We start from the raw sequence: 24,572 nt of genomic DNA, 5'->3' as shown, positions 1-24,572 counted from the left end.
ACCGACACACAGAAGTGAACAATTCAGTCTAGTCAAGGCCTCCAGCAGCCCCTACAGTCCCTCACTGTCAGCCAGGTCCCGATGGCAGTGAGTGGAGAGCCATTGAAGCGTTCTGAGCAGGAGTGTGGAATCCAATTTGTATTTAAGAAAGACCAACTGTTACCCTTTCTATACTGTGTTAATTAACTCTTAAAACTGAAGTTAGTAGAAAGGTTTATAGTCAAGCAGCCACTTTGACAGTCAGTCAAAGAAAGTTGGGTGCTCACTTTTCCTTAATTTTATATGTTTATTTTATTACTATTTCCTCCCCAAAGTATTTTATTTTGGCTTTGAAATGTTTACATACTAATTTAGCTTAGAAATATATACCTGAAAAGGAACATGTTTGATGTATAAAGTTTGCCTATTTAAAGTCACCCTCGTAGTCATTAGTCAAGACAATGTTTTGTTGAAAAGTTTGTGAGCTTAATTCATCATAACTGTAAAAATGGGCTTGTCAGAATTAATGGGCTTGATATTTATGATATTATGAGTGAGAAGTCTGTAGATGAAAAATACATTTATTTTTATCTTCTGTTAAGTAAAACAGTGGGTTTCATTGTAGAATGCCATAAATACTAAATTAAGGAAATAGATTCCTTATACCTGAATGGAGGCTATAAAGTTTTGAACATAATTTTTTTTTTTTAATTTATTTATGGCTGTGTTGGGTCTTCGTTTCTGTGCGAGGGCTTTCTCTAGTTGCGGCAAGCGGGGGCCACTCTTCATCGCGGTGCGCGGGCCTCTCATTATCGCGGCCTCTCTTGTTGCGGAGCACAGGCTCCAGACGCGCAGGCTCAGTAATTGTGGCTCACGGGCCTAGTTGCTCCGCGGCATGTGGGATCTTCCCAGACCAGGGCTCGAACCCGTGTCCCCTGCATTGGCAGGCAGATTCTCAACCACTGCGCCACCAGGGAAGCCCTTGAACATAATTTAATATCACTTGCCGGCTGAGTGACTCTGGCCGAGTTACTGATTCCTCTATACCCCAGTTTCCTCACTTGTTTCATGATAATTCATGTCACACAGAGCTATAGATGAGTATCAGAAGGATTAAATAAAATTTTATACATACACGTATATTATAATATATAAAATACATATAAATATATATATACACAGTTAACTTTGCATCTGTCACATAGTAGAATTCAGTACGTGTTAGCTGTTTATTATTGTTGTTGCTAGATTAAGTAAAAAAAACATGTTTTCATTTGAAGGGTTTGGTTTACAATCAAGGTACCAAAGTGTATCTGCTCTCGGAGCAATAACACAAATCTATTTGTACTTACATCTATCTTTTAAAATGTCACCAAGTTTTCAGTAATTTTTTTGAGTAGAAATACATTATAACATTATTGCTAACTGGCAGTTTTCCAATGAATTTATTATGAAAGAGAGCCATGAAATAGCATACATAGTAAAAAGCACGATTTAATTGATGCCAGAATTCAGGGTTTTTCACATTAAGACTTGGAGAGTGTGATATCTTTCCCAGTCCTGGGAGCTCAACAGGAGTTAAACCATCACAGAACTTGGCACTACACATATGCCTCCAGCTTTTATGGCTAAAGGGCCATAAGGTAGACTGGGACACCAACAGAAGATGTAATTGCAAAACAGATGGCTTTTTATGTTCCTTTTTTAAAATAATACTGCAGCAAGAAATGGAACCCAATGGTATATTATTTTTGTATTTTTTACTTAGATTTTGTACCAGTAAAATCAAGTTGTAAGGTCCACCTTCCATGAACATTTAAGAGAATTATCAAGAACAAGCAACACATAGTTTTTTCATGCCAGTGTTCCTATGTCAGTGGCAACCCCCATTTTATGGTCCGTTTTCATTAGAGTTCTTTACAAGAGCAGCTCCCTCAACATCTTCTGTACTGGGCATTTAATTAAGTTTAATCATTTAATTTCAGTTTTCAGAATAATCTAAATTAGTATTATTCCAAAGATTGGCTAACATCCATCCATGTGACCTTGATCGAATGATGAAATTTGGCTAGACCTCAGCCTTCTGTTTTCAGTGAAATGATTATACTAGTTGTTGGCCAGCAGGTTGCTAGCTCCGAAAGGAAAGATATCTTATCCATTTGGTGTCAGTGAACTCTATGAAATGAGTGACCTTTATCTGTCTGGAGAAAGTACCATCATGTGCCTGTCCCTCCTTGACATCTCTAGGTGTAAGGAATCCACAGCTTCCTTTGAACTTTCACCACATAGAGCCAAATTATTTTTGAGTGATTTTGGTAGGCTTGTGACTTGGAAAGAAGAATACGGCAAGGCTGGAATAGCAGAAAAAAAGAAGAAAGATGCACGTGTTATGGTTAGTAGCATTCGTGTGGAGTGGTGGCATTCCAGTTAAAGCTGACTCAGGGTTACTACCACTAGAGAGATTTTGACCATCATGAATTGGCTTACAATGAGGGCTGTAGGGGCTTTTGGAGGCCCTGACCTAGACTGAATTGTTCATTTTTATGTGTTGGTCTTGGTTCATTTCCATCACTTTTATGACATCCCTTCAGACCCACCGAGTGGCCATTGTCTCATGCCACCCTCCCCGGCCTCTCCATGCCTTGTTCTCCTGTGACCCTTTTCAAGGTATGAATTTCCAGGTTAAATTCCCAAGCAAAACACTTCCTTTATCAGTGTTCTGTCAGCCAGAACTCAAAGAAGAATTCAATCTAATAACCATGTCCTTGTATTTCCATGGGGTATCAGAATGATTTTACAAATGGTAACCATTTTGAGGGGACTAGGGAATAAATGACTTTTTGGTGGTGTCAGTTAGTATTAGATTAGTAAAAAGAATTATTTCGAAGAAGAACTTGCTTTTGAGATTAGCTTTGGTTACTGGAAATATATCTCTCTATTCTCTAAAATGGGTAACTGTAAAGATTTTGCTTTTTCTTAAGTTATCATTATTACATAGAAATCCTGTATTTCTGCTCAGAGCTTTAATTGACAGGTCAAAATTTACTCAGATTGTTAGTTCAGAAATAAGTACTGTCCTGACGAAGTACTGTACTGCCAAAAGATTTTTGATACTGCTCTGTGACCTGTTGGTTTACACCTCTGGGTTTGGAGGAAGTCTCCATTTCAAAATCATAGATATAGGTTTTACATTATACGTGATTTAGAAAAATATAATTGTCTGTAAGCTATCTGGAGATGAGCTTTGAATAAGAAACTCAACTGAAAGTAATGGCTCTTCTAACACTAAATTTGATGCTAAATAAAAAAACTAAAGTTACTAGTCATATTTATTTTAAAAGTTTACTTTTTTAAAAAAGATGGTTCTTAGTAGAAGGATCAATATTTTCATATCAATAACTTTAACTTGCTTTGTATCACGTTTATACCAGATGCAATTGAAATTTTTTAATACGGGTGCTAATCCCAATGATCATTTCTAATCTCCATTTAAAAACTTTGAGAGTGTTGGCTTCTCTTAGGTACACGGTGTCATAATCTAAAATGTCTTTATTTTCAGGTGCTCTTATTAAAATAAAAATAATGTTTCCAAAGTGTTGCTTTTCTGTTGATTTTTTTTCCTTCAGGAAAAGAAGTTTCTAATTTTTGAGTTATAATTTTTACTTCCATACACAGAGCAAACTTTTATTGAATTTACACTTTGAGCCAAGCCCCGCACTAGGTACCTTTTTTTAAAAGGCATTCTCTTTCTCACACGTGCCACTTGAAAAGTTATGCATCTTAAGTAATAGACTCAGGATTTGAACCTTGGTAAATGCTATGTCCACTAAATCGATGGTCCCTTGGAAAAAATGGCTTATTCCAGGAAGTAGTTTTTAATGATGCGAACTTAAAGAAAATGCCGGAAATCTCTAAGAAGCTTTGCTTAATATTAAAGGCAAGAGTTTAAAATTAACACAAATATGCAAACATATTTTATTTAGGCCTCTGTAAAATAAATATGGACATAATTTTCCAAAACTGGAGGAATAATTTGTTGGCACTGAAAAATGAATCTGACTATGAGACACTCATTTTGCTGGCATGAGCATTTATTTATCATAGGTTCTGTGAATTTAAGCTGTAGTTTCTTAGCACGATTCAGTTGGTTTACCTCTTCTCTTTCTCCTGGAATGGCAAGTTTATACCTACTGTCTGATTGTTGTTTATTAATAGAAATAAATTTCCAGGAGGTGATAGATGAGTTCTCTTAGTATAATTTAGGACATTTTAAAAACACTTATTTAGGTACAGTGAATCCTTTTGGAGAAGCCTGCCTTACTCATTCCTTAGTTTCTTTATTCACCCCAGTTTTGAATATATGCCGCCAAATTGCAAGGTTCGTGACCTTGGGAGAGTTAGTTATTTAAGCTCTCTGAGACTCACTTTTCTCACCTTTAAAATGAGGCCAGTGATACCTAACTCACTGAATTGTGCTGTGAGGAATAAATGAGACACGATACACTGTGCTTGGCAGATGGTCGGTGTTCGTGCCATTCCTCGCCATGGTTGCGGAGTGGTCATGTGCACATGTAATATTTGGGAAATGTTAGATCGTTGCATGTGTTTGAATGCTGTGATCTGAGGACGATGAGTAATAGAGGAAAGAGCATGGGTTTATTGGATTTAATAGTTAATATGCACATACTGCTTAGCTTTGAGAACTTCTAAAAACATACTATTAAAGAAAAATCCTATGATTTAGACAGGTCCCTGAAAAGAAAAATATAAAACCCATTTTTAGAAGAGATGGCTTTATCGTGGCAATGAAGACTTTTTGTATAAGCAAAAGAGAAAGCTAGGGTTCTATTAAATATTCTCATTTGTTCTATATTGTTCCTGCAAGTAAAACTTCAAACAGTGTATCCATCACCACTTCTGAGTGCCTCAAAATACATTAAAGGGTTGGTAGAAATCTTATATTTACATATAGGCAAATTTTCTAAAAGTTAGAAGTTTGCATCCTATAGTATAAAATATATTTTATAGGCATTGTGCCCCCTTCCACTCCCCACCCGCCATGCTAAGTCACTGAGTAAGTTTAACAGAGTTTGACCAGTTTCTCTGCCCTGGGGTATCAGAACCTTTATCTTGCTGCGCATTGTCTCCCAGAGATGACATGTTATGAAATGTTTCTCAAAATTGTTGGACTGGGGAACCTTATTTCCCCATGGTGCATCTCTCAGGACTGCTGTTCTCAAGAATTCATTTTGGGAGGCTCTTATTTTTATTACTAAGGTCATCTTCCTTAGCACCGCTTTTGACATTGTGTACCTTTTTGTAACAACCCATTTCTGTGACACCATTTGCAGAACTGCGTTATAGCAAAATAATGGTCTTGATAAAAGCAACTTAACGTTTAACTGAGTTTCCAAAATACAGAACAAGAGTGTCAAACATGCATAACCTGAACATTGCAGTTCAGGGGCAGGTAACCTATGACTGGCGTCTGAGGCAGTTTTCCAAAAACCATTACCTGTATCTGCCAAATTCTGGTTTCTCATCGCCTCTTTTTTTCCTAATGTGTTTTCACTCTCCCTCTTCTCCTCCCACGTTGTGCTTCATCCTGTCATGCTCTCCAGGTTGTTTTTCATCTTCAGGCAGCAGGTACCCATAGACATTTTTTTCCTTACATCAGTAATATTTAAACATTAAAAAGTTAATACTTTTTTAGTTGGTAGCAGTTATTCTACATAACTTCATTTAATTCCCACATCAAATTAGTTTTAGAATGAGATAATGTAAACTCCCTTTAGTAGTTGTTTTTTTTTTTTTACCAGTTTTCTACACAAAGGATCATTTTAGTGTCTGATTATTAGTAGTTCTAATAAGTACTATTCAGAATGTATCGTGTTCATTGTGTGAATCTCTTTCTCTGTGATGCAGAAAGAACTGGGGCTAGCATTAATATTTGACTTAATTAAAGTAACTAGCTTGATTGTGAAGATTTTATTATAACCCAGTTTATCTGTATACTGTTTTTACAAAGAATTCTTTGATATGCAATAACGTCAGAGCTTGAGCGAAACTAACAATGAAGGAAATGTTAAAATTGGCAATAAGCCACCTGTATGCTTGTGTGTAGCGTCCAGGGAATGATGGGATTTGCTCAGGAGCTTGATGATTGCCATCATAAGGAAGTTATACCATTTAGAGGTACACAGTCAATTCTCGTCATTTGCAAGAGCCTTTGGTCACAACAGTTTCATCAACTGATCAATATATCACTTTGTCTTATGTGTTTTTCCATTTAAAGACACTTCATTTAATATACGTTGTTGATTCACTAACATTGAATTCACAGCCAGCAGCGCTATAACACATGCCTGAACAAAGCTTATTTTTCTCCAAGTCACCTCACAGCCTTCTTGCCCTTAGGAACCCTAGACAGCACTTCAGCACAGTACTTGGGAACTGGTTTTAACAGTGAAGTCACCAACAAAAACTACAAAAATGCAAAGCATGGCACTAAATAGACTGAGGAAAGACACTTGTTGACAGCATGGAAGCTGAAGCAAGACAGAGCACTCATTTTGTCCAGTCTCAGCTGGGAATGTATAGGTCAGGCAACTCCAATTTTTCATGTCTGTGAATGGCCATGAAAGTGCCACAAGTATTGATTTGGGGGTTACAAATAAATTTTAGTGAGTGGGTGAATTCACAAATAAGGAATCCACAAATAATGAGGATTGAATAAATTACTTTACTAAAGCACTGGTCTTGGGGGAACATGTCTCCACAAATTCAGGTGCTTAATTCCAATAGACATTTTTTAAAATTGAAGTATAGTTGATTTACAATATTGTGTTAGTTTAAGGTGGACAGCAAAGTGATTCAGTTATTTTCTTTTCAGATTATATTCCGTTATAGGTTATTATAAGTTACTGAATATAGTTCCTTGCTCTATACAGTAAATCCTTGTTGCTTATCTATTTTATGTATAGTAGTTTGTATCTTTTTTTTTTTTTTTTTTTTGTGACCGCACCACGTTGCATGAGGCATCTTAGTTCCCCGACCAGGGATTGAACCCATGCCCCCTGCAGTGGAAGCGTGGAGTCCTAACCACTGGACCGCCAGGGAATTCCCAGTAGTTTGTATCTGTTAATCCCATACTCCTAATTTGTCCCTCCCTCCCTTCCTCTCCCCTTTGGTAACCATAAGTTTGGTTTCTATGTCTGTGAGTCTGTTTCTATTTTGTATGTAGACTCATTTGTATTATTTTTTAGATTCCACATATAAGTGATATCATATAGTATTTGTCTTTCTCTGTCTGACTTCCTTCACTAAGTATAATATTCTCTAGGTCCATCCATGTTGCTGCAAATGGCAATTTCATTCTTTTTTATGGCTGAGTAATATTCCGTTGTATATATGTATACCATATCTTCTTAAGCCAGTCATCTGTTGATGGGCATTTGGGTTGTTTCTATGTCTTGGTTATTGTAAATAGTGCTGCAGTGAACATTAAGGTGCATGTATCTTTTCGAATTAGCATTTTCATTTTTTCCAGATATATACCCAGAAGTGGGATTGCTGGATCTTATGGTAACTCTATTTTGTTTTTTAAGGAACCTTCGTACTCTTTTCCATAGTGGCTGTACCAATTTACATTCCCACCGACAGTGTATGAGGGTTCCCTTTTTTCCACACCCTCTCCAGCATTTATTATTTATAGACCTTTTGATGATAGCTATCCTGACTGGTGTGAGGCAATACCCTGTTGTGGTTTGGGCTTGCATTTCTCAAATAATTAGCTGTGTTGAACATCTCTTCCTGTGCCTGTGGTCCATCTGTATGCTTTCTTTGGAGAAATAGCTATTTAGGTCTTCTGCCCATTTTTTGATTGTGTTGTTTGTTTTTTTCATATTGAGTTGTACGAGCTGTTTGTACATTTTGGAAATTAACCCCTTGTCGGTTGCATCATTTTCAGATATTTTCTCCCAGTCTGTAGGTTGTCTTTTTCTTTTGTTCATGGTTTCCTTTGCTGTGCAAAAGCTTTTAAAAGTTTGATTAGGGTTCTATTTGTTTATTTTTGCTTTTATTTCTTTTGCCTTGGGAGGCTGATCTAAGAAAATACTGCTACAGTTTGTTGCAGAGAATATTTTGCTTATGTTCTCTTCTAGGAGTTTTATGATGTCATGTCTTATATTTAGGTGTTTAAACCATTTTGAGTTTAGTTTTGTATATGGTGTGAGGGAATGTTCTAATTTCATTGATTTATGTGTAACTGTCTGGCTTTCCCAGCACCACTTGTTGAAGAGACTGTCTTTTCTCCATTGTATATTCTTGCCTCCTTTGTCATAGATTAATTGACTGTAAGTGCATGGGTCCAATAGACTTTTAAGATAATAAATGATTCTTGGCTAAAAGAACACTTGTTCCCCAGTAGCATGTTACTGTATAAACCTAATTCTTCCTTATAAAAATTATTAAAATAATAGTGGTTTGAGTATAGAAACCTCACAATGACAATAACTGAACTCTGTTAATACCCTTGCAGTAGAACCTTACTTCTACCTACAAAATAGGTAGGTTTCCATGGAAAAATGTATTCCAAATTCCAACTGAGATGCCAAAGCCCTTCTGCTTCCTGAGTCCTTAGTTCCAATGATGACCAATCCACCACACGCACCTACAGTGTAGGCCTTGCATTTTCCCCTCTCGTCTAGTTCTGAGGCTGGGAGCAGAGCTTAGGAATCAGACTCGGAGGGTATAAAGGAAAGAACAGGGTCACAGCTTCTAAAAGAGAGTACTAGGGGCTTCTGCTGGGAAGACACATTCTTCAAATGACTTTCATGAATAACCCTGATCATAAGGGAAGGGAGGGATGATTGTCAGTGCAGCCCCAAACTTGACAGAAGCCATATTCTAAACAAAGTGGCCCTCCTATAATAAAATTTTGGACCATGTGGTTCATTGATCTGATCCATGAAGGCATTTCTTACCCTCCTTAAGGATTCAACTTTGAAAGATATTGTTAGTGGTGTTTAAAACGCAGATGCTGATCTTCTCTGTGATGAGCCGTGGTAGGAAGTCTCTGATCAAGAGGATAAATACCCTGCAAGTTTATATTAACTAAGCAGTATTATTCTCAGTGTTTTCCCACAGCATTACTATACTCTAATATTTAACAGATGTATATGTGTTTTATGTTCATTTGTATTCACTTAATGATTAAAAGTTCAAGGTGAAATGGTGATAATGCAGATAGGAAAATATGTGATGGTATACTAAAACCTTAATGGAACTTAATAATGAGCCTCATAAGTTTCTTTGAAATAATAGGTTTCTTGGGGGGTGGGGAGAACTTTTAATGAGATCTGCTGTCTTTTAATAATCTGCTGTGTTAGGTTTCCCAAGTTTAGTATCTTTTTTAAAATAATGGTGTTTACTTTTTTATTTTAATTTTTTAAATTTTTGTACAATTTTAAAGGTTACTTTCCATCCACAGTTATTACAAAATATTGGCTATATTCCCCGTGTTGTACAACACATCCTTGAGCCTATCTTACACTCCATAGTTTGTACTGACCACTCCCCCATTCCTATATTGCCCCCCACCAACTGGTAACCACTAGTTTGTTCTCTGTATCTGTGAGTCTCCTTCTTTTTTTGTTATATTCACTAGTTTATTGTATTTTTTAGATTCCACATATAAGTGATATCATATAGTATTTGTGTTTCTCTGACTTATTTCACTTAGCATAATACCCTCCAAGTCCATCCATGTTGCTGCAAATGCCAGAAGTTCGTTGTTTTTTATGGCTCAGTAGTAGTCCACTGGATATGTATACCACATCTTCTTTATCCATTTATCTGTTGATAGACACTTAGGTTGCTTCCATATCTTGGCTATTGTAAATAATGCTGCTATGAATATTGGGGTGCATGTATCTTTTCGAATTAGTGTTTTTGGTTTTTTTGGATGTATACCCAGAAGTGGAATTGCTGAGTCATATGGTAGTTCTATTTTTAGTTTTTTTGAAAAACCTCCATACCGTTTTCCACCGTGGCTGCACCAGTTTACTTTCCTACCGACAGTGTAGGAGGGTTCCCTTTTCTCCACGTTCTCACCAACAATTTGTTACTTGTGTTCTTTTTGATGATAGACATTCTGACAGGTGTGAGGTGATATCTCATTGTGGTTTTGATTTGCATTTCCCTGATGATTAGTGATGTCGAACATCTTTTCATGGGCCTGTTGGCCATCTGCATTTCCTCTTTGGAAGAATGTCTATTCAGTTCTTCTGCCCACTTTTTAATTGGGTGGTTTGTTTTTTTGATGTTGAGTTGTATGAGCTATTTATATATGTTGGATATTAATCCTTTATGTCATATCATTTGCAAATATTTTCTCCCATTCAGTAAGTTGTCTTTTTGTTTTGTCAGTGGTTTCCTTTGCTGTGTGAAAACTTTTAAGTTGAAAGGTCCAAGTTTAATCTTTTAATGAAACATAAGGGACTATGTATTAAATAAATTTTAATTCAGCTTTAAAAATTCAGCTGTTTTTCTTTTTAATAAAACAATTTAATTTTAATATATTAATTTAACACAATATATTAATGTTTGACCGTTTTTTCATCTTAACTTATCCCAAGGAAGAATAATACATATTCTATTTTTAGTAAATAGAGTGCCTAGCAGAGAAGGAAACAAATCTTATTTTAAGTCAGAACTCTTAATGTTTCCTTTCCTTAAATGTTCTCTAAATGGATTAGGAGCAGTAGCATATAAACCTCTTATTTGACACTTGGAGTGCACACCAGCCTATATAATGCTCGAAGAAGTCTGGCAGCAAAGGAACTTTTTAAACTTTGTTTACTGGATTTCTTACATTTCCTCGGCCTTGGAGCCCTTTTTCCCAGAAATTTAACATCTTACAGTATTTCCTAACTGAGGAACACAGTTTGGGAATCAGCTTGCTGGGGGCAGATGGTCCTTCCTCTGGGCATAAAGGGGGTTAGTGAAGCCGCCTTGGCGCTGCAGTGGAAGCAGAGAGAGCTGAAGCGGCACTCTGGGAAATTACAGCATGACAAAAAGGTTTCTTTTAAGACTTATTTATTATTTATTTGTTTGTTTTATTTATTTTTGGCTGCATCGGGTCTTAGCTGAGGCATGTGGGACCTTTCGTTTTGGCGTGGGAGCTTCTCTCTAGTTGTGACGTGTGGGTTCCAGGGTGCATGGGCTTTGTAGTTTGCAGCATGTAGGCTCTCTAGTTGAGGCGCACAGGCTCAGTAGTTGTGGCATGTGGGCTTAGTTGCCCCACAGCATGCGGGATCTTAGTTCCCCAACCAGGGATCAAACCCATGTCCACTACATTGCAAGGTAGATTCTTTACCACTGGGCCATCAGGGAACTCCCAACAAAAAGTATTTTTGTACCTTCCCTAGAAAAAGTAATTAGGTTTATTCTCGTTCATCTCACATGTGTTCTGACTCATCTACCCAGGTGACCAGGTACCCTAGAACTGTCTTAGGTCCTTTAACAGAATGTAAAAGGACTAACTTACTATTTGTAGTAAATACTATTTTATAGGAAAAGTTTGTATTGTTTTTTAAATAAGTTTTTAAATAATCAATTTATACTGAAATGCCAGTGCCATTGTAAACCGTTAAACAAATTAAATGTTTTCTTTAATTAAATCAATGTTTATTACCTCTCATAAACTTTAACATTATTTTTTAAAAACAGCAAAGAAATAGGAAGATCACAGGACAATGGACAAACAAATCATAGATTGATTAAAGATTTATTAACACAGGAAGTGTTGAGATTTTAAAAACCCACAGAAAAAAGAATTGTGTGTAATTGATTTTTAGTAGGCTAATAATAACATTCTAATCAATAGAAAAAAATCAAGGCATATTGTTTGACCATATGAGAATGCAGAATTTTCTGCTTCACCTATAATGCAGCTAAACAAAATATCAAACACTGGGGAAACACAGCAAGTTAAAAAAAAGTTTATATTATTAGAATAACTCTTAAATTTAAGACAGTTAGAAAATGAATGCATATTTGCAGTGCTGGACACCCTATGCCAAACAACAAGCAAGACAGGAACACAACCCCATCCATTACCAGGGAGGCTGCCTAAAATCATAATAAGGCCACAGACACCCCAAAACACACCACCAGATGTGGACCTGCCCACCAGAAAGACAAGATCCAGCCTTATCCACCAGAACACAGGCACTAGTCCCCTCCACCAGGAAGCCTACACAACCCACTGAACCAACCTTAGCCACTGGGGACAGACACCAAAAACAATGGGAACTACGAACCTGCAGGCTGTGAAAACGAGACCCCAAACACCGTAAAGTAAGATGAATGAGAAGACAGAGAAACACAGCAGATGAAGGAGCAAGGCAAAAACCCACCAGACCTAACAAATGAGGAGGAAATAGGCAGTCTACCTAAAAAAGAATTCAGAATAATGATAGTAAACATGATCCAAAATCTTGCAAACAGAATGGAGAAACTACAAGAAACGTTTAACAACCACCTAGAAAAACTAAAGAGCAAACAAACTGTGATGAACAACACAATAAATGAAATTTAAAATTCTCTACAAGGAATCAATAGGAGAATAACTGAGGCAGAAGAATGGATAAGTGACCTGGAAGATAAAATAGTGGAAATAACTACTGCAGACCAGAATAAAGAAAAAAGAATGAAAAGAATTGAGGACACTCTCAGAGACCTCTGGCACAACATTAAACGCACCAACATTCGAATTATAGGGGTCCCAGAAGAAAAAGAGAAAAAGAAAGGGACTGAGAAAATATTTGAAGAGATTATAGTTGAAAACTTCCCTAATATGGGAAAGGAAATAGTTAATCCAGTCCAGGAAGCAGAGAGTCCCATACAGGATAAATCCAAGGAGAAACACGCCAAGACACATATTAATCCAACTATCAAAAATTCAATACAAAGAAAAAATATTAAAAGCAGCAAGGGGGAAATAACACACAAGGGAATCCCCATAAGGTTAACAGCTGATTTTTCAGCAGAAACTCTGCAAGCCAGAAGGGAGTGGCAGGACATATTTAAAGTGATGAAGGAGAAAAACCTACAACCAAGATTACTGTACCCAGCAAGGATCTCATTCAGATTTGGTGGAGAAATTAAAATCTTTACAGACAAGCAAAACCTAAGAGAATTCAGCACCACCAAACCAGCTTTACAACAAATGCTAAAGGAACTTCTCTAGGCAGGAAACACAAGAGAAGGAAAAGACCTACAATAACAAACCCAAAACAATTAAGAAGATGGTAATAGGAACATACATCTCGATAATTACCTTAAATGTACATGGATTAAATGCTCCAACCAAAAGACATAGACTGGCTGAATAGATACAAAAACAAGACCCGTATATATGCTGTCTACAAGAGACCCACCTCAGACCTAGGGACACATACAGACTGAAAGTGAGGGGATGGAAAAAGATATTCCATGCAAATGTAAATCAAAAGAAAGTGGGAGTAGCAATTGTCATATCAGAGAAAATAGACTTTAAAACAAAGACTATTACAAGAGACAAAGAAGGACACTACATAATGATCAAGGGATCAATCCAAGAAGAAGAGATAACAATTGTAAATATTTATGCAACCAACATAGGAGCACCTCAATACAAAAGGCAAATACTAACAGCCATAAAAAGGGAAATCGACAGTAACACAATCATAGTAGGGAACTTTAACACCCCACTTTCACCAATGGACAGATCATCCAAAATGAAAATAAATAACGAAACACAAGCTTTAAATGATACATTAAACAAGATGGACTTAATTGATATTTATAGGACATTCCATCCAAAAACAACAGAATACACATTCTTCTCAAGTGCTCATGGAACATTCTCCAGGATCATATCTTGGGTCACAAATCAAGCCTTGGTAAATTTAAGAAAATTGAAATCATATCAAGTATCTTTTCCAACCACAACACTGTGAGACTAGGTATCAATTACAGGAAAAAAATCTGTAAAAAATACAAACACATGGAGGCTAAACAATGCACTACTTAATAACCAAGAGGTCACTGAAGAAATCAAAGAGGAAATCAAAAAATACCTAGAAACAAATGACAATGAAAACATGACGACCCAAAACCTATGGGATGCAGCAAAAGCAGTTCTAAGAGGGAAGTTTATAGCATACAATCGTACGTTAAGAGACAAGAAACGTCTCAAATAAACAACCTAACCTTACACCTAAAGCAATTAGACAAAGAATAACAAAAATCCCCAAAGTTAGCAGAAGGAAAGAAATCAAAGATCAGATCAAAAATAAATGAAAAAGAAATGAAGGAAACAGTTGCAAAGATCAATAAAACCAAAAGCTGGTTGTTTGAGAAGATAAACAAAATTGATAAACCATTAGTCAGACTCGTCAAGAAAAAAAGGGAGAAGACTCAAATCAATAGAATTAGAAATGAAAAAGGAGAAGTAACAACTGACACTGCAGAAATACAAAGGATCATGAGAGATTACTACAAGCAACTCTATGCCAATAAAATGGATAACCTGGAAGAAATGGACAAATTCTTAGAAATGCACAACCTTCCGAGGCTGAACCAGGAAGAAATAGAAAATATGACCAGACCAATTACAAGCACTGAAATTGAAACTGTGATTAAAAATCTTCCAACAAACAAAAGCCCAGGACCAGATGGCTTCACAGGCGAATTATATCACACATTTAGAGAAGAGCTAACACCTATCCTTCTCAAACTCTTCCAAAATATAGCAGAGGGAGGAACACTCCCAAACTCATTCTATGAGGCCACCATCACCCTGATACCAAAACCAGAGAAAGATGTCACAAAGAAAGAAAACTAAGGGCCAATATCACTGAGGAACATAGACGCAAAAATCCTCAACAAAATACTAGCAAACAGGATCCAAGAGCATATTAAAAGGATCATACACCATGATCAAGTGGGGTTTATCCCAGGAATGCAAGGATTCTTCAGTATATGCAAATCAATCAGTGTGATACACCATATTAACAAATTGAAGGAGAAAAACCATATGATCATCTCAATAGATGCAGAGAAAGCTTTCGACAAAATTCAACACCCATTTATGATAAAAACCCTCCAGAAAGTAGGCACAGAGGGAACTTTCCTCAACGTAATAAAGGCCATATATGACAAACCCACAGCCAACATTGTTCCCAATGGTGAAAAACTGAAACCATTTCCACTAAGGTCAGGAACAAGACAAGGTTGTCCAGTCTCACCACTATTATTCAACATAGTTTTGGAAGTTTTAGCCACAGCAGTCAGAGAAGAAAAAGAAATAAAAGGGATCCAAATCGGAAAAGAAGAAGTAAAGCTGTCACTGTTTGCAGATGACATGATACTATACATAGAGAATCCTAAAGATGCTACCAGAAAACTACTAGAGCTAATCAATGAATTTGGTAAAGTAGCAGGATACAAAGTTAATGCATAGAAATCTCTTGCATTCCTATACACTAATGATGAAAAATCTGAAAGTGAAATTAAGAAAACACTCCCATTTACCATTGCAACAAAAAGAATAAAATATCTAGGAATAAACCTACCTAAGGAGACAAAAGACCTGTATGCAGAAATTTATAAGACACTAATGAAAGAAATTAAAGATGATACAAACAGATGGAGAGATATACCATGTTCTTGGATTGGAAGAATCAACACTGTGAAAATGACTATACTACCCAAAGCAATCTACAGATTCAATGCAATCCCTATCAAACTACCACTGGCATTTTTCACAGAACTAGAACAAAAAATTTCACAATTTGTATGGAAACACAAAAGACCCCGAATAGCCAAAGCAATCTTGAGAAAGAAAAATAGAGCTGGAGGAATCAGGCTCCCTGACTTCAGACTATACTACGACTTCAGACTATACTACTACAGACTAAAGCTACAGTAATCAAGACAGTATGGTACTGGCACAAAAACAGAAATATAGATCAGTGGAACAGGATAGAAAGCCCAGAGATAAACCCACGCACCTATGGTCACCTTATTTTTGATAAAGAAGACAAGAATATACAATGGAGAAAAGGCAGCCTCTTCAGTAAATGGTGCTGGGAAAACTGGACAGCTACATGTAAAAGAATGAAATTATAACACTCCCTAACACCATACACAAAAATAAACTCAAAATGGATTAAAGACCTAAATGTAAGGCCAGACACTGTCAAACTCTTAGAGGAAAACATAGGCAGAACACTCTATGACATAAATCACAGCAAGATCCTTTTTGACCCACCTCCTAGAGAAATGGAAATAAAAACAAAAATAAACAAATGGAACTTAATGAAACTTAAAAGCTTTTGCACAGCAGAGGAAACCATAAACAAGACGAAAAGACAACCCTCAGAATGGGAGAAAATATTTGCAAATGAAGCAACTGACAAAGGATTAATCTCCAAAATTTACAAGCAGCTCATGGAGCTCAATATCAAAAGAACGAACAACCCAATCCAAAAATGGGCAGGAGACCTAAATAGACATTTCTCCAAAGAAGATATACAGATTGCCAACAGACACATGAAAGAATGCTCAAAATCATTAATCATTAGAGGAATGCAAATCAAAACTACAATGAGATATCATCTCACACCGGTCCGAATGGCCATATCAAAAAATCTACAAACAATAAATGCTGGAGAGGGTGTGGAGGAAAGGGGACCCTCCTGCACTGTTGGTGGAAATGTAAATTGATACAGCCACTATGGAGAACAGTATGGAAGTTCCTTAAAAAACTAAAAATAGAACTACCATACGACCCAGCAATCCCACTACTGGGCATATACCCTGAGAAAACCATAATTCAAAAAGAGTCATGTACCAAAATGTTCATTGCAGCTCTATTTACAATAGCCAGGACATGGTAGCAACCTAAGTGTCCATCAGCAGATGAATGGATAAAGAAGATGTGGCACATATATACAATAGAATATTACTCAGCCATAAAAAGAAACGAGATTGAGTTATTTGTAGTGACGTGGATGGGCCTAGAGTCTGTCATACAGAGTGAAGTAAGTCAGAAAGAGAAAAACAAATACAGTATGCTAACACATATATATGGAATCTAAAAAAAAAAAAATGGTCATGAAGAACCTAGGGGCAGGACAGGAATAAAGACACAGACCTACTAGAGAATGGACTTGAGGATACGGGGAGAGGGAAGGGTAAGCTGGGACAAAGTGAGAGAGTGGCATGGACATATATACACTACCAAACGTAAAATAGATAGCTAGTGGGAAGCAGCCGCAAAGCACAGGGAGATCATCTTGGTGCTGTGTGACCACCTAGAGGGGTGGGATAGGGAAGGTGGGAGGGAGGAAGACGCAAGAGGGAAGAGATATGGGGACATAGGTATATGTATAACTGATTCACTTTGTTATAAAGCAGAAACTAACACACCATTGTAAAGCAGTTATACTCCAATAAAGATGTTTAAAAAAAAAAAAGTTGAAGACAGTTATCAAATTCCAGTTAAATAAATGGGTAGAGGACAAGCAGTTCATAAATGGGGAAGTTGTCAGCCAACGAAAGAATTAATTTCCTTCAGCTAATATTTTCTGCATACCTGTGCCTTATGCTGAATTTGGTGTTGGAGTTTCAGTGGTGAAGACAACACTCTTGGTCCCTTGGCCAAGAGAGCGAGACAAGGGACACGGAACAAACAGATGCTGGCAAGGCTGCGGAAACTGGTTCAATTATTTGTGATTCCTAAAATGACCAAAAAACTTTTTTTCTTTTTTTTAACCTCAGAAATTATCCTAATGAAGTAATTTTTGTAAAAAAATAGTTTGTATGTTGAGCAATAGGGCTTGGTCAAGTAAATAAGATTTCTTTGGTCAATGGAGAGTGACTTTATGATTAATATTCTAATTGTGGAAATAGCAGTACCATGCGGTGTCATGAGAGGTGGCCATGGTTGTATTCACACTGCTAAGTTCAGTTCTGTGAATAAGTAAGCCCATGGTCATTAATGGTAGTAGGACTATGATATATTAAAATTTGTTTCGGTAACATTTACTTACTAGAAGAAATGGTAAGATTTGTTTTATTAAAAATGTTTTTTCCTCTTTTTAGCTGACTACACAGACTCTGCCTTTTCCGTGTTTTCGTGGCCAGAGACATGACCTGACGCCTTGATGACCAGTCTCAGGGCCCTTGGGTGACTGGCTGGGGCACCATGGAACTTAAAGTATGGGTGGACGGAGTTCAGAGGATTGTTTGTGGGGTCACCGAAGTCACAACTTGCCAGGAAGTTGTCATAGCCTTAGCTCAAGCGATAGGTAAGTGAACTCTCGGGGTGTCTGAGATAAAGTGGTTTATGCTTATGCTTCCTGTTGTTTTTGTTTGTTTTAAATATAGATGTCCTGTGGTTTTTGTTCATTTGGTTCCATAATACATCTCTCAGGCACACTTTTACTTATTACTGTCCCCTGCCTCCAGCTTAGGTCAGTCTGTGAAGGTACTTGTTCTCTGCCTCACCGAGATTTTACCGATCTTGAGTCTAGAGTCTGCACTGTCTTCTCCTCACCTGTTGTTTATCCTAAACAATGATTTATGGAACTAAAAATGTTTTCTTGAGCCAAAACATAGATTTCAAGTTCCCAGACTCTTCATTAGGCAAAATCCGATTTTTTATTCTGAATACTTTCAGAAAAGAAATTTGCAACAAATTAAATGACATGGTTCTTCATTAGAAAGATAATGTGTACTTTTTAAATCTTACACAGTGAAGATGAAGTAGTCAAATCCATGCTTACTGGCTCCATCTTATTCACTTATCCCGTTGCAACTTTTCTTATTTACTCTCAGTTTATCTTTATGATATTTTATGCATGCTTGTTAGTTGCCGTAATTCCGTTTGGAACATGATGAGGGCATAAACACCTACATCAGTAAAGCCAGTAATTTGGGCTAAAGTTTGTATTTGCATCTTAAATCCATCACTTAGCAAACATGTGGAGTTGACCCTTGAACAACACAAGTTTTAACTGCGAGGGTCCACTTATATGGGGTTTTTTCCCAATAGTAAATCCTACAGTACTGCACGATTCAAGGTTCATTGAATCCACAAGGAACTGCAGATAGAGAGGGCCGGCTGACCATAAGTTATATGCAGATTTTCAACTGTGTGGAGAGTTGGCGCCCCTAACGCCTGCGTTGTTCAAGGGTCAGCTGTATTGAGGAGGAAACTGTGTGTTCACCATGCTAGGTGCTCAGTGCCTCTTTGTCTTTGAGCTCCTCATCAAAAGTTTGTTTTTATATAGTGCTAGTTTATATTGGAAGCGTGTCAGGTTAGCTCAGGATGGAGACGAGTCACTGTCACGATGGCACCTTAGCATTTTGTAGAGGTGCTTGTGCCCCTGCATTGTGGCAAGTGCACTGTTTGAAGTTGGCAATAGCCCTATACAAAGGCAGAGGCTTTCTTTTAATACTAACATCTTTTGATTTTTCCTGAAATACTATGTAGCACACTCAAATATTAAAACAATGCTGAGAATCCTAGGCTTTCACATCCCATGAAATTTTCTTGCGTTTGGCACTGGTATTATATTTGTGGACTTAAGTTTAATTATTAAAGAGGAGGAAATTAAGGCATTTAATTTTACTTCATATTCTTTGCAACCAACTTATTTAGTCATTGCCCCTTTTGAAAGCCTCACATAATTTATTTGAATTAAAATATTAAGCATTGTTGGGTTTTTTCTGCTTAGTGAAAACTAAAATTAGCAAGTGTCAAATCTAAGATTCTTTGTTATATTTGAGAATCAAGCCATGGACAGTGGTTAAAAAAACGAGTAGTTTTTAGAAAAGTCAAGGTAGTTGAAGAGTGCAGTAAGCTGCATCTGTCCATATGGTAACCATGTTCTCTACACAGAATTTCAAGGAGAAACTGTCCAGATGTACCAGGTGTGTGTTTATCCGTTTGGACTAAAGAGTGTACTTCTTTGTGGCCAAGCTATTGATAAAAAGAAGCTTTAACTGAACCTGCCCCCCCCCCATATTTGCTTTCTCAATAACTCAGTCCAGAACTGCTTTGAAAAGTTGACAACTTGAGTACAGATGCTTTACGATATTTCTCCAAACCTGGCTAAACAACTCTCTTGCTGAATCATAAATACTTCATTGAATTCAGAATTCACCTGAGAGATGATTCAACTGGCAACCAGCGAGCGCTGTTGATCCTTGCTTCTGTTGTGCCGTAAAATTTTCTCAGCCTCAGATTCGTATGCTTCTAATAGACACTTAAATATTTATCTCCATTGTCACGGAAGTTATTGGTATTCCGAGTCTAAACACTAAAGGAAAATGTTCTAGTATTTTGACCTTATTTATACTGTAAGAAATGATAGAGGGTTTATTAATCAGGGAAAATTGCTGCTGTAACAAACACCTGCAGAATCTCTGTGGCTTCACACAGTAAAAGGTTTAGTTACACTAATAGCAGCATATGGACTGACTGAGCGAAACTGCAGATGTTTCTAAAAAATTTGGAGTGACGCAACATATAGAATAGCTTCTTAAGTTAAAGTCCACATATTTGCCCATGGGGGAGGCACTATATATATGATTAGGGATTATTGAGTTTTTCTGGGTAGCTAAAATTGCTTTCAGGAAACCATCAGGATATAAAGACATGTATACATATTGGCAGTCTGCAAATATATATGACAGCTAACATTTTCTGACTCAATGCTACTAATCACTCAAATCAAGTTAGAAAAGAGCTAAAGACAGAACATAATTTGATAAAAGATTTTGAATGTTAGCTACTAGTATAGAAGGAAATCCTTTCTCCTCTGATCTTTGACTACCTTGACAGGTTATATTTAGGTGGTAGAAATAGAACATATTCCCAAATTATAAGAAACAGTAACTAAAAGTGAAACGATGATTGACACACTCAGTTGGCATGAAGTGGTTAAACTGCCCAGCAGGAACGCACTGTTTGGATCCTGTACACCCTGGACTTTCTGAAACATTCCCAATTTTAAATATTCGACCTTGTTTTTCCCATAAACTATCCCAGAAATGCCATTATTTCAAAATAGAGCTCAAACTACTTCTCAAATCTGTATGTGAAACAGAAAGTCTTAAACAATTCATCTGTCTCAAGTTAAGTTGAGAAAATGCGTTTGCTTTTACAAAATCACAAACGAAAAATATGAAAAGAATGTACTTCTGCCCTCAAGTAGCTTAGAACTTAAAGTACAGCTAACAAAAGATTAGAGAGGAAAAAAAGAGGAGGAAGAAATCAAGGAGACTGAGGGAAAGGTTTTCTGATTCACACTGCTTTGTTTCCTGGTGCCATTTAAAGTACTGAAGATTCAGAATTTTTCTCTGTTCCCACTTCTGATGATCTTGTCCCATATCTTTTTCAACCGGGGCCAGAGCTAGCATTTAATACAACAAATTGATTGGGGCTGGGGCCCAAGATGGCGTGGATTGTTCTAAAAAGCCATGTTTCATAGAGTTTGCCCCAACAAAATCAGTTTTCAAACAAACACAGTTTATGCTGATCTCTGGTTTTATTATTTGTTAATATTTCTTTCTCTTCTCTGGAAGTCTCTTCAAAGTAGGGGTCCTGCTTATGTATCTTTTTTATTCCATTGCTTTGCCTAAAGTAGTAGGTACTCTACAAAACATAGTTTCTAGAACAGTGCTTCCCCATAGAACTTTCTGCAAGGATGGTAATGTTCTGTATCTGTGCCGTCCAGTACAGTAGCCACTAGCCACATGTAGCTATTACCTACTTGAAGTGTGGCTAGTGTAACTGAGGAAATGAATTTTTAATTAAAGTTTAAATGTGGCTCGTGGCTAATAGCTATTGTAGTGAACAGCGCAGTTCTAGAAGATAACTAACTGGTATCTCAGACTTAAAACGTCCAAACCCAAGCTTCGTGTCCCAGCTGTTCCCATCCTCAGATTTCCTCCCCCTCATCTGAACAAGTGGGAACTATTGCTTTTAATTGATTAGATCTAAAACTTTTGTGTGATCTTTGGTCCTTTTCTTGCTCTAATACCTTACAACTAATCCATCAGTAAATCCTCCCTGTGCTGTCTTCAGTATATATCCAGAATCTTGTTGCTTGTCTCCACAGCCTCTGTTACGACCTTCATGTAAGCCACCATCGTTTCTCACTTAGATTTTCGCACTGGCCTTCCAACTCCTTTCCCTGTATCATCCTGGTCTCCTGCAGCCTAGTCTCGACAGATGTATGTTGAAGTAATACTTTGAAACTGTGCATCGTCATCACTCTTGTGCTCAAAACCCCTTAGTGGTTTCCGGACTCACTCAGAAAATGTTAAAGTCCATGCGATGGTCTTCAGGCCCCTTAAATGAATCCCTGCTTTACCTCCAACCTCATCTCCTCCCACTCACTTTTGATTGCTTCCTCTTAAATGTGTCGGAGACAGTTCCGCCTTAGTCTTTGCACCTGTTCTTCTGTCTGCTGAGAATACTGTGCGCCCAGCGCTCTTCCAGATTCACTCCCTTGGCTCACTGCTCCCTGACCGCCTGCGCGTGCACACACGCACACATACTCCCCACCCGCCATACTCTGTTTTTCTCTATCGTGCTCCCCCCACACCGCCCCTGCGACGTATTACATACAGGCCACAATCCGTTATCCACATTTTGGAAACCTAAAAAATTTGAAAGCTTAAAGTTTATCATACTTAATTTGTTAGCCGTATCTGGCATGGCTTGAACTCATTTGGTAGTAAAAAACTGATCTGATTTGATGTGAGGCTGAGGCTGCTTTTAATCTATATTTATTCCATTTGGTATGAAATTGATATATTTTACTTTAGAATTTTCAATGTGTTTGACTACAGACCTGCAGGATAGCACTATGCTACCTTCCTATAATCCAAAAAATTCTGAATGTTTAGCATATCTGACCTTAAAGCTGTTGGTTAATGGACAGTAGACATACATTCTTTCCTTAGCGTGTTGTGTATTGCCTGCCACTCTTTTGTTATTGCTTATTCTCGTAGCTTAAAACCATGTCTAGCATGTAGTAGATACTCAATACCTACTTGTGAATAAATGAACGAATTATTTTAAGTTTCTCTGAATTACAGGCTGAACTTGGTGATGTCCCATTCGTCTCTAAGATTAAATGATCCTTTAGAAGATAAAGAAAATAATATATTTTATATTGTCACATTTAACTCTGAATTTCATATATAAATTATCAATTTTAGAAATTTATAAATTGGTTAATTTTGTATCTGTTTACAAGTAGTACTATCCATTGTAGACTATTTTGAAATTTAGCAAAACACAAAGAAGGTAAAAGAATCACTCATGACCTTGCTTCCTAGAAGTAAACACTATAAGCAATGCTTTTTATGTACCTACAGATGAGTTTTTTAAAAAAAGATTTCACTCTAATGCTTCATAGTTTTAAAGTCCCCCTTTTCATTACTGAATTGGGAATTAAATTTTCCACATCATTTAACAGTCTCACAGCAGTCTTATGAGGAAGGTCCTGTTATGATCCCTATTTCAGAGATGATGGAACAGAGGCACAGAGATGTTAAATGACATGCCCAAGCACCCGTAGCTGGTAAGGAGGGTCCTTGGGATTCAAACCAGTAGTCTGATTCAGGAACCCTGCTCTTAACTACTATTATACTATGTTATTTATATCCCCTATAATCTCAATGGACAACTGTTAGAAAATATAGTTACAGACTGAATTACATTGAAACAAAAACTAAAAATCCTTAGTACTAAAATATACTGCTTTTTTATAGCCAAGGTCATCTTTTACAATTTTGATATTTATAGCAGTAGTATAGTATATCATCCATAATTCTAAGTATCATCCATAATTCTAAATATCTTCTATATTTTCCACATCCATTAAAGATTATTTTAATGAATGTGGACACATGTAATTCACAACATGCATCAGTGAGGATGGGTAAGATTATGTTGCATTAATAATCCCCCAAACCTTAGTGGTTTATAATGATGTGTTAGCTATTATTTTGGTTAATATTATTTATGTAAAGTAACCAGCACAAAGCCTAGCAAAGAGTGGGCATATTAAATGTTAATCATTATGAAATCAATAAATGTTTTCATTATTTTTAGTCATAGTAAATTTATAATAAAATCCTAAGTATACTGTGAATGATTTAACTATGAGTTGAATGCACAGCTAGCTGACAGGTTATACTCAAAGATATTCTTGTACCACTGTCATCATAAGATAAATACTCTATGGTAAGAGTTATCTTAATAGCTACACACAGGACTTACAGAAAGTTCATTGACAAATTTTCAGAATAGTTGTACATCATTGGGAAATTGCTTTAAAATATAAATATAAATATATATATATATATATATATATGTATGCATCAAAAGCATTTAACAGACTATAAAATGTTACAATGTAAGTTCTGTTACAGAGAGCAATGTTTATTGTAAGAATTCTAAGTCATTATGGAATGAATTAGTTTTATTCACTAGATTCTGCATAAGATTGCAAAATGTTTGT

The 24,572-nt window shown here is 36.7% G+C and overlaps 1 protein-coding gene across 2 annotated transcripts in view; it reads left to right on the top strand.

Annotated features, from left to right (window-relative positions):
- The window catches only part of RASSF8 (Ras association domain family member 8), a 128,911-nt gene that overhangs the window by 94,661 nt on the left and 9,678 nt on the right, over positions 1 to 24,572 (top strand). For both annotated transcript variants that reach the window (XM_057556488.1, XM_057556489.1), the window contains exon 2: positions 18,133 to 18,338. In XM_057556488.1, the coding sequence (XP_057412471.1) occupies positions 18,236 to 18,338 (103 nt within the window). In that variant the 5' untranslated portion in view covers positions 18,133 to 18,235. The remainder of the gene's footprint in view (positions 1 to 18,132; positions 18,339 to 24,572) is intronic.

This window comes from Balaenoptera acutorostrata, chromosome 11 (assembly GCF_949987535.1).
Source record: "Balaenoptera acutorostrata chromosome 11, mBalAcu1.1, whole genome shotgun sequence".
In the NCBI taxonomy this organism is placed as follows: Eukaryota; Metazoa; Chordata; class Mammalia; order Artiodactyla; family Balaenopteridae; genus Balaenoptera; species Balaenoptera acutorostrata.
This window is presented reverse-complemented; position numbering and strand designations above follow the sequence as displayed.